This window comes from Dromaius novaehollandiae, chromosome 2, assembly GCF_036370855.1.
Source record: "Dromaius novaehollandiae isolate bDroNov1 chromosome 2, bDroNov1.hap1, whole genome shotgun sequence".
NCBI classification, from domain to species: domain Eukaryota; kingdom Metazoa; phylum Chordata; class Aves; order Casuariiformes; family Dromaiidae; genus Dromaius; species Dromaius novaehollandiae.
Window position 1 is genome coordinate 140,926,891 of NC_088099.1, and position 15,852 is coordinate 140,942,742.

General features: G+C 38.1%; 1 protein-coding gene across 1 annotated transcript in view; it reads left to right on the plus strand.

Moving 5' to 3' along the window:
* Positions 1-15,852, plus strand: part of ANGPT1 (angiopoietin 1) — a 166,355-nt gene that overhangs the window by 103,713 nt on the left and 46,790 nt on the right. The window contains exons 5-6 of the mRNA XM_026119552.2: positions 978-1,105; positions 6,363-6,464. Of these exons, the coding sequence (XP_025975337.1) occupies positions 978-1,105; positions 6,363-6,464 (230 nt within the window). The remainder of the gene's footprint in view (positions 1-977; positions 1,106-6,362; positions 6,465-15,852) is intronic.

Here is a 15,852-nt window from a genome sequence, read left to right on the forward strand (position 1 = left end):
GTATGTGTTGTTGGAATGAAGTCATATCCTTCAGTGTCGTGTGGGATCAGGCTACTTTTGTTTGTGAAAGCAAAGAAACTCTCAGATTTTACTACTTCAGGGAATCCCCCAGCTGTTCAAGACTGAGATCCTCAAATATCTTGCCCTCTTGATTTCTCAGCCCAGGCTCAACGTATGTGGTGCATCTGCGATATACAGGTTCAAGATCTGTGCTGGTGTTCCAGCATTGATTGTTTTCTTATTCTGCACCTTAGAAAAAATAAATCTGGGGCTAAGTCATACCTCTAAACAACCAACTTCAGTAGCACTGTTTTTTCTTTTTTTCTCTCTCTCCCCCCCCCCCCCCCCCCCCACTAGGTAGTGTCTAGCAACTAGTATGTAGACAGGAAGATCATAAAATAATTCTCTGTCCTCCTTCCACCCCCCCCCCCCCCAAAAAAAAAAATTAAGGAAACAGCTCTCTTGCCCCAAGCCCCTGAGTTGTTCAAAAGACAGCATCTCCTGGAGAATGGGCACGAGCTCTCTCCTTGCAGGTTTCTGTGTTCCTGTCTCATGAATCTCTGGCTCAGATTGCAGCACTGAACAAGCTTGTCCACCCCAAGATGCCATCACAGGGGTAAGGATGCTTGGCTATCCGCCAGACACCCTGTTAGACAGACAGGACACCTGCAACTGTCCAGGGCTCAGAAGTAATCTGCTCACATTTTTGTAGGCTGCAACACAAGACAGGACACTCTATTTAGCCATCTGCATCGTGACTTACTTCTGCTAGCACCTCCTCTGCTACTTACTGAAGGGTTCATATTAATTCTTTAATAGTTAAAATTTGCCAAATGCACTAATTGCATAAGGACCAAAGTACAGTTATTACTATATATGTTTCAAAGGAATAACTTGTGCAGAAGTGTACCTGCTTGATATCGTATTGCCTAAGGTTGCTGTTGTAACTTACATTATCATATTTTTCTGTTTTTCAGTTTTACTAAAGAATGCAAAAAAGGAGGAAGAAAAGCCATTCAGAGACTGTGCAGATGTATACCAATCTGGTCTTAACAAAAGTGGGGTCTACACTATTTACATTAACAACGTGTCAGATCCTAAAAAGGTAAAATGTATAGTTGTGTTTTCTCTTGTTTGTTGAAGTTGATGTTGCCTTGGCCTTAAGGGAGCACTTGATATCTCTATGGAAGTTTTAATTTAGCAAATGGTTTTACTAGTATAAATAACCTGGAATATATTCAATTTAAAAAAATACAATAGAGTGAAGCAAATGATAAATTATGTGTGAAGTATACTTCCAGCAGTCCTTCATTCTCATCGACAGGGAATCCTTCCTATATTCCACCAGACACTCAGTCAATAGATGACTCACTTCTTCCCACCCTGCAAGTTAAGTTGAATCAGCCAATGGCCAGAAATAAGTTTGTGTTAAACTTTAGAAAAAAGTTAGTAAAATGCTGTAATGGGAGGCTGATGGGAAGATGATCTGGTAGCACAGAGAAAGAAGTAGCAGAATGAGTTGATTTTAAAGACATAGAAGATTTAGGAAAGGCCTGCATTTCTTGCAGGAAGTGGGAAGGAGTCTTTTTGGCTGTGGAGAACACAACATGCTAAATATTAGCAGAGCTTGAGGTGATGAAACATATATTTATCTATTGCTACAAGATGAAACATCCCTGGAATGTTTTTTGATGAAAATGAAGCATTAATCTGTAAAAATGAATGGTTTTGGAAGGCTAAGGTGGCCAAGCCAGTTGTAGCTAGGGGCATGAAAGAGTAACCTCAGCCTAATTTGTGTATGGAGAAGTGCTGGCTCTCCCTTGAAAGAGCACAGTTGGCATTAGTCCCTGACAAGGCTAATGGCTTGCTACCTGGGAGAGAAAACTGTAGTGGTACTCAGAAAGTGGGCCAAATAGCAGAGAGAGAACAATATCTTTCTGATGATTTTATTCTTAGTGCAGTAAAATGGTGACCCTGCAAACAGGCAATAACAAATGCTACAAATTTTTATTCTCTGTAGCCATTCTATGGCAAAATACTAATACATGTAAAATGCATTTCTAAAATGAATTTGGTTTTATTACAGGCCTTTGGAAGCCTATAAATATCAAGACATTATAGTTTACTAAGGAATTAGAGTTCATTAAACCTTGAGCAGAATTGGGGTGGGAAAATGCTGTGGGCAAAGGTCAATACAACTCCGATGAAAGTGAGTGGACAAGTAATTGACATGATTATAATAGAATATAGAGACCCCTTAAGCTTTATTGAACAAGACACGAGGACTGGAAGTAGTGCTGCAGAAGCTGCTCAATTCAGAACAGAGGTGCACCTTTAAAGTCTGGATTGCATATGCAAATTGGCATTGGGTTATCTCAGCCTTATTAAGTTCATAAACCATCCCTACAAGCTTTGTTGCAATGAAAAATGATGATTACCTGAAAGCACTGTAGCACTGCTGCTCCTGGTGCATTCAGCTTAAATCCATTTCACTGGAAATATAGACAGTGACACTGGAAGCTACGTGGTGTTTCTGATATATCCATGTTTGCAGACACTGTTATCAGTGAATAAAGGCAGCACAACTCAGCTAATATCATTGCATTATTTTTTACAACCGGCTCTATTTTATTTTGCTTCCCGTTTTGGCAAGAAAATGAAAGAATGTGTGTGAGTGCGCTGGGGATGTTTCTGCTAGCACCTGTGTCTGCCTTGCCCTAGCGATAATACAATAAGAGCTGCTCCTGTGCACATTCACACCAGTCAAGTGAGGATTCTGATTACTTTAACAGATGTTTTTTCAGACATTAAGGCTGCATTAACAGCCTGCAAGGTACTGCTGTGCGGAGATAGCTGAACTAACTCCAGCTGAGCCAGCTTCAAAGTCGCATCAGCGCAGCACTGTGCCAGGACTAATTAGCCCAGAGGTAGCACCGCACTGACACAGCGAGATTGCGGACCCATGCTGTGCCTTGATAGCTATTCCAGGGAGACATACCCGCCCGTTTAAAGCCAGCTTAGTTATCTGGAATACCACAATGTGATGCACCACACCAAGTCTTAAGTGGCCTAATAGATTGTTGCCTTCTGTAATACTTGCAGCCACTGGCAACTTTCTCATTTGTAGTATTTTTGTACTTCAAGTCACAAAAATATTTTCACTTCATGTTATATTTCCTAAGGGATACTTCCGAGAATCCAGAGATTCAATAGAAAATATCCCTCGATCATCTGTACAAATATTACTGTCAGTTCTCCTACCTTTTTGGCATTTATACCTTCATATATTCATAAGAGAATTATCCTCCATGCTTACAACTCCATGCCGTTTATATGCCTCATCTGTCTATGCTTAATTATTTGCATACTTAAAACTGTCCTCCTGTTTACTCTCCACTTACAAAGTTAGATTGAAGTCTTTCCTTCATGCCCCTATTTTCAACCGTTCATTAGCTTAGAGTGTTTTCCAACCCTCCAGAAAAAATTAATGATACATTTCTGTTTGAAAGCACCTTAAAATACTCTGTATTTTTGAGATGGGAGAGAAAAAGATAGGCTGAAAGTACTGAGCTAATTAGAACAGCTTATTTTGGTGTTATGGAGTGTGCTTGTGTGTCTTGCCTGACTGTGCTGATGAAGGATGGCACCCAAGCCATAGTGGGAGCAAATGGGAAAAGAAGAGTCCTCTGGGTCGCCCTGCAGAGGAGGGATCAGCTGCAGGGGGAAGCACCCCCGCAATGGGGCAGGAGAGGGGCAGCAGCAGAGGGGTTGTTGCCGTTTTGGGAGCCGAAGGAGACTGGAGGGGGACCCGTCCGAGTGCCCGTGACGCCTCCACATCTCCCTGTGGCAGTCACCGTGTGTGTAGCTGCCAGAGGTTTAACTCATTAAATGTATGCAGGCCCCAGGTACTGTGGAGCTTGTGTTCCTAGCACGGTTGGCACCAGGCTTGCTGTCTGCATAGCAGAGATGCATCCCCCAATCTTAAATGGCTGATCTTGAGCTCATTGCTCCAGGCCAACAATTAGACATGTTAATTTTTAGTGAGCAAGCACTTAAAATGCAATGAGTAGTAATCCTGCTCTTTTTATTTACTTTAAAATTGTGCTCAACTCTACATGGTTATTGTAAAGCTTATAATAACTTAATCCAAACAGTTAAAATATGTTTAAATAGTCCCATATATGTTATTTAGTAGCTTGTTTCTTTTTTCATGTGCATTCAAGGAAGGACAAATGTGCAATGCTTTGGAGGTCCTTTAAATCTAAATCAGGTCTTTTTATTGATGACAGAATCTAGCGATGCATAAAAATTCAAAGTCACTTTTCTTCATCCTTTTTGCTTATGGTAGGGTATTAAACATCAGAATATGTTAAAAGGTGTTGAATGGCTCAGTGCCTTGACCTTGTCTGGGACAGAAGCCAGTCCAGGACATGTGTTGGCTGGAATCATGCACAGCTAATATCTATAATCAACTTGGCAGTACTGTTAATACGGCAGGTGCTTGTGTCTACCACCATAGAAACTGCCAGACCTCACAATGATGGTTAGTGAATAATGTGGTGCTGTAAATCTTTCTGTCACTGTGTGGTTTTCTCTTGTAATCTGCTATATCATTCAGAAAACATCAAAGTATTTTTATAGGTATTTTATTATATTTTAGTACAAAAAAGACATTTTTTGAATCTTTAATATTAGTGCTCTTAATATAGTTCAGGATTTAATGCATTAAAAGTTGGCAGTAGTTTCCTGGCAGCTTGAGAAGACTTATAAGTGAATCCATCATTTAGAAGTTCTCACTGTAAATCAGAGTAAAGAAATTAAATCCTGTAGATAAATGTTTTGACTCACAGTGTCTTCCCTGAAGGAGTAATAGGGCCAAAATGTTTGTCTAGCAAACTGTGGGTTTTCTTGTGGTTACCCGAAATCCAGTTCACATGTTTGCACTATTCAGTATTCTGTTTCCTTCCTGTACCTATACAGGGACTTTACTCAGCCTGGAGCAAATTAAAACAAAATTGCTTGCACAGGATTACTATGACAATGTGTATGAGCAGGAAAGATTTGAAACTGTTTTTGCCTGAGGGTGAAAAGTGGTTCACTAGTCAACTGAGGGAGGAATCTTTATTTAACTGAACTGGTGACCTTCGATGTGGTGAAGCAACTTTGAAACTTTAAATTATTGGCCATTGTTGAATGGAGTGGCTCTGTACTTGTTGATGTGAATGTCAAAGGCTGTGAGTATTGCTGGCACCTCCTCAACCTTCTTATAGACTGACATCTTACTTTAGAAGGGGGATGTGACTATTCAAGAGCACATTAAAATGAAAATTAAGGTGGCTGCAGTGCCAGTATAGGATGGATAAGTACATGACAATGAAAATTAAGAAAATTTGCTTCAGTAAGTAACCCTGAGAAACTTAGGTGTTAAAATCCAGTGTCATACAAAAATAGGAGCCCTAATGAGTACTCTCCCTTGCCACATACCAAAAGAACTGAATGGATAAACAGTATTTCACAGTCTTTCATAATTTAGCTTTTTTAATTGAAGAAGGTTAATGTAAGGAAAGTGAAAAATAAATGAAAATAAAATATCTATTTTGATTGTTATATGGATTATTTACAATTGTTAATAGATTTCAGTTGGCACAATGGTCTTGCATCAAGATCAGCAAAATTGTTAGGAGCATGAATTGTCCTTAATGTATAGAACTTCAGTATCTAATTTAGAATTTTATTAGTGGAACGGTGGTACGATATGATCTTACAGATTCAGTACGAGTCTTAACTTCTGAGTTTATCCGGGAAACCTCTGTTCTTAAACCTGCTCTTATCTATGTTCTTTTCCAGCTGTAAGGCAGATTAGACCGAGATAGATTACCCCTGTTTTTGGTACTGCCTGACACACAGTAGGCAACATTGCAATACAGAGCAAAATAATATTTGAGTAATTATATCTGTGCTACATTTTGGATTCCATGAATTGCTATTTTCTGTAAGAATTCTTAATAATTCTTTTTTAGAATGACACTCTGCTACAAGCTCTACAAAATATTAGTGAAAGTAATATTAAATATTAATTAATAATACTGAAAGCTGAGGCTGCTGAGGAGGTTGACAGAAGGTTATGCTTGGTTAATGTGCTGGAAGTACTGGAGACATTGCCGGGTGAATCACAGTGGCCATAGGCAGAGTTTGAGTTATTGCAGTGAGGGGACTGAGGATACCATCAGGGCATAGGGGTGAATCCATATGAAAACAAAGTTCTTTAATTCCATTATTCACAAATACTCTTCCCCCTCCCCCCCTTTCTCTAAGGTGAAGGAATTCTTATGCAAATATCTTCTATTTTTATTGCTACACAGGTCTTTTGCAATATGGAAATTGCAGGAGGAGGATGGACAGTTATACAACACCGAGAAGATGGAAGTCTGGATTTCCAAAAAGGCTGGAAAGAATATAAAATGGTAAGGTGAAAAATGTGGAATAGCATTATAGTTCATAGCAGTACTGCATTTCATATAGTACTTCCCATATTCTTCAGCAGATAGTTCTGCCTATCACAGTATGATGTAGTCCTGCACTCTTTTATCAGCTACCTTTTGTCATTATTAGTACTATTTAAAATAATTGTACTCTTTGTACTTAGTTGTGTACTTTTCCACATGACTTAGAGTTGCTTTCAAATTGGTTAATTAGATTACAATCAGGCCATGCCTAGGCACATGCAGTGAAGATTGTTGCTGTCTGCGCCTTGGAAGTTTTGACTTGCTGTGATGTTAAGGAGGAATAAGTATCTGATGATGTTCCTCATGCATGGATGTTTTCAACTGAGGGAAATTCCTTTAAAACTTGGAGCATGTCGGATAGGAATGAGAAGTTTTGCTGGGGTTTATCCAAAGCCACACAATGCCTCTGCCAGTCAGTCCAATGTACTGGAAATGATGATACTTCAAATAGGATCAAAAGAAAATAACTAACTTACAAAATTACAGATGACATGATATTAGCGGGCTATTTTCCCTTTCCAAGTCAAAAAAAAAAAAAATACTCCAATATAAATAACTTCTGAGTTTTTTCTTCCCTGCCTGATTCCTTTCAAACTTCCTGATGGAGCTTCCTTCCATGAGTCCCTGAGGACAAGCTTTGATTTCTGTGAATTCTGTAGTGACATTCTTGGTGCAGTTTCTACAACTGTGTTATCAATATGGGATAGGAAAATCTTTTTCACAACAGTTTTTTAAAAGCACCATATGAAAGAGAATTTAAAAAGGTTAAAAAAAAGGAAAGTTCAGTTCAGTGAAAATTTCTATGGGGAAAAGTTCTTTTACAGGCCTTGTCATTTCATAAAAAAAAAGTGGAGTATCAGATCATTAAACTGAAATGTCATTTTGGATTTTATAGATGCTCTCCTTTCAACTTTTTGTACATTACTTGATAATATAAATAATAGGGGTAAAGCTAAACTTTTGGGTCCTTGTGATCAGACCCATGCTACTATGCATAACCAGATGATGTAATCTGTTTCATAAAAAATGTAAAGTAAAATAAGATTAGAATGACAAATATATATTTTTGAATAGATTTTCAAGGTTTGAAAACTTTTTTTAGAATTTGTAAAGATAAAAAATCAGATTGCTTTTGCAATTTTAATTTAGCAGGAAATTTCAAAACTATTTGACTTGATTTTGGTGAAAAAAGTGAAATAAATATAAAACATTGATTTATTTGGGGGGAACCAGAAATTTGAAGATTCTGTGAGTTCTGTTTATGAGTAAATCAGAATTAATACATGTAACCTGACTTGCTGTCTGCATATGCATGCTGTTCTAATTTATGAATACTATTGAGCTTTGCTCAGTTTAGTTCTCCTATGCTTTTTCTTAAACTGTTTAATAAGAACAGCACTTCTTTTTAGAGTTTTCCCATGGAAGAAAACATCATGTATATCCCTTAACGTCGTCACAGATTTTCCTCTATTTTTTCTTTGAAACAGTGTGAACCTTTTCGGTATTGATTTGTGGTGATTTTGTGTAGTTCCAGCAGTCCAAATTATTTTTGTTTCTCTTTAGGGAAGCCACATTCTTCTAGGAGATCTGTTACTTCTACCAGATAAAAAAGATGCATTTTGTACTTTCACCGATAGCTGTACTATAAGTCATGAAGAAGGATGGGATATCTAGGCTCATCTCCGCTCATTTGAACTGTTTCACCAAGGTAGCTAGCTGAAGCCCCCAGCTATGATTACACATATTATCAAACACTGGATGATCTGGGCTGGTGCAAGTTCTTCATGTTAGTGGAACAGGGGATTGCATCTGAGCTTCAAGGCAGGAGAACCCCTGCTGTAATCCCACACTGTTCAGCCAGGGTCTTTTGGATCACATCACCACTCCTTCCTGGCACGTCTATCCAGGGTTTCTTCCAATGGGAATAGGGTAATGCAGTGGGGGAACATGAAGGTACATGGTCATGCTTGGAGTGGCTGAACTTAAAATGTGGTGTCTCAACCGATAGTTCAGACACGGCTTTTCAGATTTGCCAAGACATTCTTGTTGTGTTTGTATCTCACTAGGGCTCCAAATCTAACAAAAATTAAAAAAAAAATCATAACAATTTAATAACGATAAGTCTCCGGGGCGTCTGTTACTTGCAATATATTCAGTTATTGGAGAAGAACCTGCGGAAATGTTAAACTGGTCAGAGTTACAAGTAAGCACTGATTGCCAGTTTCTGAGCTGGGCGGGAACTCAGGCCACTCACCTGACATATGCTGGGTGCTTTCAGCTCCCGTGGCAGTGTATCAGTTCATGCTCAGCATGCTTTCCAAACACCAACACAGGAAACAGGTTAGAGATACAAAGTAGCCATATATCTTTCAGAAGTGGGAAATATATTGCTCAAGCCATACTTGAATTGCCATAACATCAGTGATATTCTGATAAGAGTGGTACTTTTTCTCCTCTTCTTTTGGGTCCATTTCCACTAGTGCCCAATCTCCATCGTGGAAAATCAAGTTAAACTTTCTCTGGTATTCAAAACAATATCTAATGAAAACAAATCCTCTTACGTGGATTTATTCCCCTATACAAGACTATCGTCTTTCTTAATGTACGTGCTTATCAGTAACACTTGATTTTGGTATCAGTCTTATGTAGTGGTGTAATCTATATCTTTGTTTCTAAGAACTTATTCCTGACTACAGACTCTCTTGAGCCATTTTGGTTTTGTGCATTCAGATTTACAAATTGGAAGAAGTTCAGAAGAAACCCTGTGACTTCATCCTCCCATTCTTTTCTTATTGGTATTTACTACCAATCTATCTACCTATCTGCTCTTTCATATTTTGCAACTGTGATTCTCCATTGTGCTGAACATCAAATAATTTCTGCTGCAACAGTAGCTAAGATCAGCATGAAGCAGATTTCTACTGTTCATATTTTCTTGCTTAGAGTGGGAATGCAAAACACTGTTAACATTTTGACCTCTGGAAGGAGAAAATGTTGTAAAACCTATATCTTGCCATCTGCAAACCTGAGCCACTTTTAGAAAGAGGGTTTCCAAAAGCTGAATTTCTCAGACATGGTTTCTGGCATTTATTAGGCAGTCATTAGCAATAACAAAATCCAAACAAATTACTAGCTCATGTGGTAACTTGGCTATTGAGACTTCTTGCTCAAATTCCAGTTTTTCAGTTCTTGGATGCATTCACCTTTCCCAGTCATTGTCTCCATTTTTGCCAAATTAGGTGACTGCATATTGGATTCACTATTCCCTAGCCTTTTAGCATGTCTAGTTTAATAATTCCCATGAATTTTACAGAAGTTATTCCACACTCAAAAGCCAAGCATTTGCTATCAGTTTCCTAGGGGGGCTTGCTGGGGGTCAGGTCTATTGGGGGCTTCCTTGGACCTTTAAAATTATTTACTTGCTTTCTGTCATTGGAGGAAGACTCTCAACAGGTATTTGAAATTGCGTGCCTTGGCCAGTCTGCAACAATCCTTTCCCTAGCCATTTTTTTTTTCTCCTGCATGTCAGTATTTAACTGTACTGCATGCCTCAGTTGCTACAGTATTGCTATTTTCCCTTCTCTTATAAAAGAAAGCTATCACCTTTTTAATCTTTCATAATGTCATGAGCTAGATTAGGATCACCTGTATGTATTAGATCCACAGCTGTATTTCTAAGCTTTATGGCAACCACCTCCTATCTTCCTGATTAGCAGCAGGTTCTTCTTTTGGTTCCTTGAGGCAAGACTGAAGCTCAGCAGTAAATTCCACAGCTGTTACCCTCACATTGCTGCTAATGATCTGAGACTCCAACACCAGCTTAGTGCTTAAAACAAGTTTACCGCCAAGTTATCTTAGAGTCATCACCAGCATCTGTGTGTGCCTGAAAAGCACGTCTGCAAAACCGCTTCCATTTCAATTCGAATTTCTTCCTTTTCTCTTCTTTTAACTAACAACTATAAAGCTGTTGGGTAAGACTGATGGCTAGCTCCATGGTACCTATTTGGGATGATACCAGATCTGTACAATTTAGATTTTTTGCATGGCCTAAATTCTGCAACACCCTGAGAGCTGGACCACAGAAATGGTTACTAGAATTTTCTCAGAAAATATTTTTTGATGCAGTTCTAGTGAGCATTTTCATTATGTTAACTGGAATAACCTGACCTTCTTGGTGAATTAAAGCTGGGAGAACAAGTCCTGCAATGCATGTCTTCTGCTTACCCCCAAAACAGCTATCTACCTCTGTGGCCTATAAGCCACAGATTTCCTTTTAGGCATGATTTTTTTTTTTTTTTTTTTTACCCTTTTTAATATTCCTGTTACAGTTTATCTTTATAAGGAAGTTCTAGCTTGAGTAGAGGTCTCAGCCATTACCTAAAGCACATTCTGGTTCATGACAGTCAGGTTGCTAGTCACCTCATGTGTTCATCTTGCCAGTCCTTGCAAGTCCTACAGACTGCAAGCTGTGTATTTGGGCTTCTTGGTCTGCCTGAACAAAGATTTACTTCTAACTGCCATCTCTCAGTCCATTCTGAAAGCTTCCAGATGTTACTTTAATTTAATTCTTATTTGCAAAAGTGTCCGGCATTTGTCTCCTAATTCCTTTCGTGGTCTCCAGCTGTTTTAGCTCTTGTTTTAATTCCTTTTGTGAAAGTTTCAGTTCCAATTTTCAGTTTCCTTACCGTTCTTTTTGTCCACCTTTCCTATCTCTAAGCTCTGCCACTATTTGTTCCATATTGCTTCAGTAGCAATACTAATTCACACTTTTATTCGTCTTGGAGAAAGGTCCTCACCACAATTAACACTTTGCTTGACCTGAACAGAGAGGCAAAAACTCAAGCTGTTGTACTGTTCCCTGTTGGAACTGTAATTGATGATGGATATTTCTCTAATGCAGTTTTGTCCATTTACAAAGAATGAGCACATTCTTTTTTTCCCCAAACATGAAGAATCAAACAGCTACAGACAGAGCTCCTATCCTTTCCAGTCACATTAGATTATGTTCACCATTTCTTTTTCAAATGAGAGGCTGACTGCATAAAAGCACTGCAGAAGGCGTATTTCAGAATTGTTTGTGTATGCTTCATGATTCCTGTTCCACTATTTTAGTGGAAAACAACTTCAAATGTGTTTATTTTTAAAACAAAAATTACATAAACCATATGGCTTGGCGGACTAGAATGTTCTTGACTGAAAAAAATGCACATAATTTAAATGCTGATATTATGGAAACAATATTTTTCATAATTCTCAATTATGTTAAAGCTAGCTATTCTGAATTAATTTTGTGTCCTCTTGTGGATTATGAGTAATTAAGTTATGTAAAGCATTGATATGGCCATGAAATCTTCATACTTTTTGCATTGGTAGTAGTCTGATATTACTGATCCATTTTCTGTATACCTGTATTCTTTAAAATTTTAGCAGGAATGAAGAGCCAAGAAATTAACTTTTGGCAAATTAGGATAATATGAAATAGTCACAGAGCAGTGTTCAGAACTGTTATTTGATAGTATTTGACTTTCTTTTAAAGTATGTAATGTAGTTCACTGGATTATCAAGGTGTCAAGTACTGAAATGGCCATTGAGACTAACTTTGCCTAATGTAATTAATTCCTACCAGGAAGCTTAAGACAGATGCTACTGATGTTTACAGGAATTAACAACACTTAGCAACTTTCCAGTTAAGATTTGTAGTTTTGACAGGAATCTAATATTAGGAAACCTTTATCTTCATGTGAAAAATATAGATACACATAAGAACTAGAGATCCCTAGCCACCAACAGGCTTGTGGTTTTAGGACAATAAGAGGTTTTCTCCATTCAGTTTGGCTTGAGCTACATTCAAGTTTTGCTTTTTTTTTTTGTTTTGTTTTGTTTTGTTTTGTTTTGTCCTTTGCAAACAGTAACTCAAGGAAGTGTGAGGCAAACACCAGACCACTACACTTAATATGCGTACATTCAGGTATATAATCCTTAAAACTCTGATTGTTGATTGATCTCATATGGACAAGACATTTTCATCTCCACTGTTATTACCCCAAAATTATCTAGCTATGATCACCCTACGGGCAAACATTTATAGTTGCTTCTGATAACTAGTTAACGGGATCTTATAATAATAACCTGCGTCCTCCTACTAACAAAGGCTTCTGTGTTTCTCTCTTTTGCACAGAAGGGAGCCAGTGGATGGAGCATGAGTAAGAAATCATGTTTGACTCAGTTCCTTCTTTCTCAATTCTGAGGCCATATCTGTACTAACACACTGAATAGGGCTGTGGCCTAGATATGAGCACTGTCTTGTGACGCAAGATTAAACACATCATTAATTTTTTAGTGAAGCTTTGGTCTGACTCAGCTAGCATTCCCCAAATAATAACTAAGCAGATAGGGTATTAGACCATTCCCAAATGTCAGTTTGCGGGAGGCCTTATTTTGGGAGATGAGAAAGTTTAAGTGTTAGCATATGGGTTATTCTGTGCTACTTTCTTCAGATTTGCAGAGCAGCAGGAGTTGCTGAGAGCGCTCTTCAGAACAGCTTCTCCTTCCCTCTGTGACTTAGTGGAACAGGTGGGATGGATGAGAGGAGGCAGAGGAGTGTTATGGAAAGGAAAGAACGGTTGGTTTGAAGAACAGAACATGGGGACGCATTTTGAAGATGGTTTGGGAATAGGAAAGAGAGGCGTTGTGGAAGGAGAAAAGCCTCAGAATGTTGTCTGTGCCCCATGTATCTACCTACCTAACATGCTAGAGGCATACTCCATAGTTCCTTCTGCTGAAACAGCTTTGCATTCATTCTCTGCTAATAGTGTGAAGAGTTATGTAAAGTGCACTGGAATATCATCATCAGCCATCCTGCAAATGAAGGATTTGCAGACAGGGTAGAAAACTGGGAGAAGGAAAGAACCAGGGGATTCATGTCCTTGGAAAAGAGAGAAGGCATGGTGCTTCTATATTCCAAACAAACAAGATAGAGTTTGGGTTTTTTTGAATTATTATGTTAAATGGGTTAACTTATGAGAGTGAGTTCTGAGTACAATGGGATTTAAAAGGGCATGCTTCAAACATGAATATTTTGTAATATGTATGCACAAGTACATTTTTCATGATAGTATATTTCTAAGTCATGAGTTAATAAGTTGGTTACATCTCAAAAAATTTTTACTTGAAGTGACTGAAATAGAAGACATGGAAGTAGTTTGTTTCTTACAAGCATTTACTAAGTAATTTGGATATAAAGAAATGATTTTTAGTGACTGGAATGTGTTTTAAAATATTCTGTGAGTAATGCCTTTCACGGAGACCCACCCCTCTTTGATAAAGGATCACATATCATGCCACTTTATTAAAAACTCATTTTTGACTGAAGCAATTACTCACATAATTGTCATTTTTATCAGCTTCACTTTCTCATAGAAAGAGATAGCATGTTCTTTACTTCTACTAAGGACTAAATCCAGCATGTTCAGTGAAGACAGACACGATATCAAAGTGATGAGAGACAATATTTAGTTTTATGAAAACATGCTGATGATACTATTCTGGTCCTGACCAAGGCTTAATCCATAGTGTGCATTTCTATAGCATGATCTAAAGGAGTCAGGAAGAAACAATGTTTGTTTCAGAAGGCTTTGGATCACTCTAGTTTGGGCACCGAAGGAGGTGCTCCTACCCAAGGAATCATCTTCTTTACTTTTTGGAGATAAAATTAAAAACAGTCTTGTGTTGGAACACATTTTTGTATTAACTATATTATACTGTTATGTTATAGTCTTCCCTATGTAAATCTTATTGGATAGCATGAGTTTCAAGAGTTATATTGACACATAAATATATATTCACTTGTCTACTCTGTCTTTAGTGCTTCAATTTAATACCAATAATATATGTGTTAGTAAGGCCATTTGGCCTACCAAAAGCTGTTAATAAAACAAACCAGGTAAGATATTCCTGAGATGTCAGACTTTTAATAAATTTTATTTAATGACATCACAATTCAGCTCAGTTATACTAACAACCGTTAGTAGAGCACCATGGGTAAGACTAATAATTATTAAAGAAGCATTCTAACCAACAGAGGGAAATGCTATTTTACAAGAGTCAGGTAAGATTTTGACTGAATCTGAATAGTCAGTAGAGCTATAGGGGAGATCCTCAGGTACTTGCTTTGCTGTCCTCCCTCATCCCACGTTTCTGTTCTCATCGTGACACTTCTAGCTCTTCAGGGATGAGCATCTCCTGTCTGATCTCTTCCATGGGAGACTTACTGGAGCAGCCTTTCAGCTTGGGTGTCCTGTGTCAAATTAGTGCTGTAAATATTTGACTCTGGTGTCTGTCCTTTTCTCTTCTCATTCAATTATTTAGTGCCTCAGTAGGGCCTCTGGAAGAGAAAGAAGAGCAGCCTACAAGTCTGATTCCTGGGGAGTTTAGATGGGTTATCAGGCTAAGATTAAAGTCCCTGCTCGTACTCAGATATAGATGATTTGAATGTTGGTCTTTTTTATAACACACGTTTGTATTCATGAGCATCTTTGCTATTTTGGATAGGTCTGGGTCTTTTGTGAAAAAACAGAGATAAGTCCTACCTCCATTTTTTTTTTGACCTAAAGTGAAACAGAAATACTTCTGATTTCTTTTTGTTAAGAGTTGGAATATTTAGCTCTATACAATAAAATTTAATTATTTCTACAGAAAAAATAGAAAGTTCTCTTAAAGTAAAACTCCCAATTTGTCTTTCTTAGAATAAAAATATTGAGCTCCCCCCCACCCCCAAACACATCTGTCTGCCTTAGATGCCTTTACAAAGGGTCTCTGTGTTCCCAGTATCCATCTGTACTAGAGTGAAGAAGACAGTCTGGGAGAGAATCTCCCAACCTAACATGCCTTCATAGGAAATTCTCTATTGTTTTTAATTAAATGGTAAGAAAGTTAGATTTAAATCCAGACCTGCTGCGGAAGAGGCATTGGCTCTTCCTGTTGCATACAGATGACTGTAAGAAACTGGGCTGTGAGGGGCATCTTGCCTTGCTGGAGTCTTACTTGTGTAAGATTTGTGCCTCAAATCTGGAGTCCATTGCTGTGATTCTTCCTTACCAGACAGTCTGTTGCCACTGACTCTGTATATGTTTGGGAAGGGAAAAGGAATAAGCGAACCCAGTTTCTGTATGTCTACATGCAAGTGTCTACAAGTGTTAGAGAGAAGTACAGCAATCTGAACTGCTGCAGGATATCAAGAAGATTTCAAGACATACTTTTCAAATTTAGAATAAGAAGTACAGTCCTGTATTACAGCTCTGTATTTAGATCAACAGTAACTTTTTTTTTTTTTTTTTTTTTTTTTGAG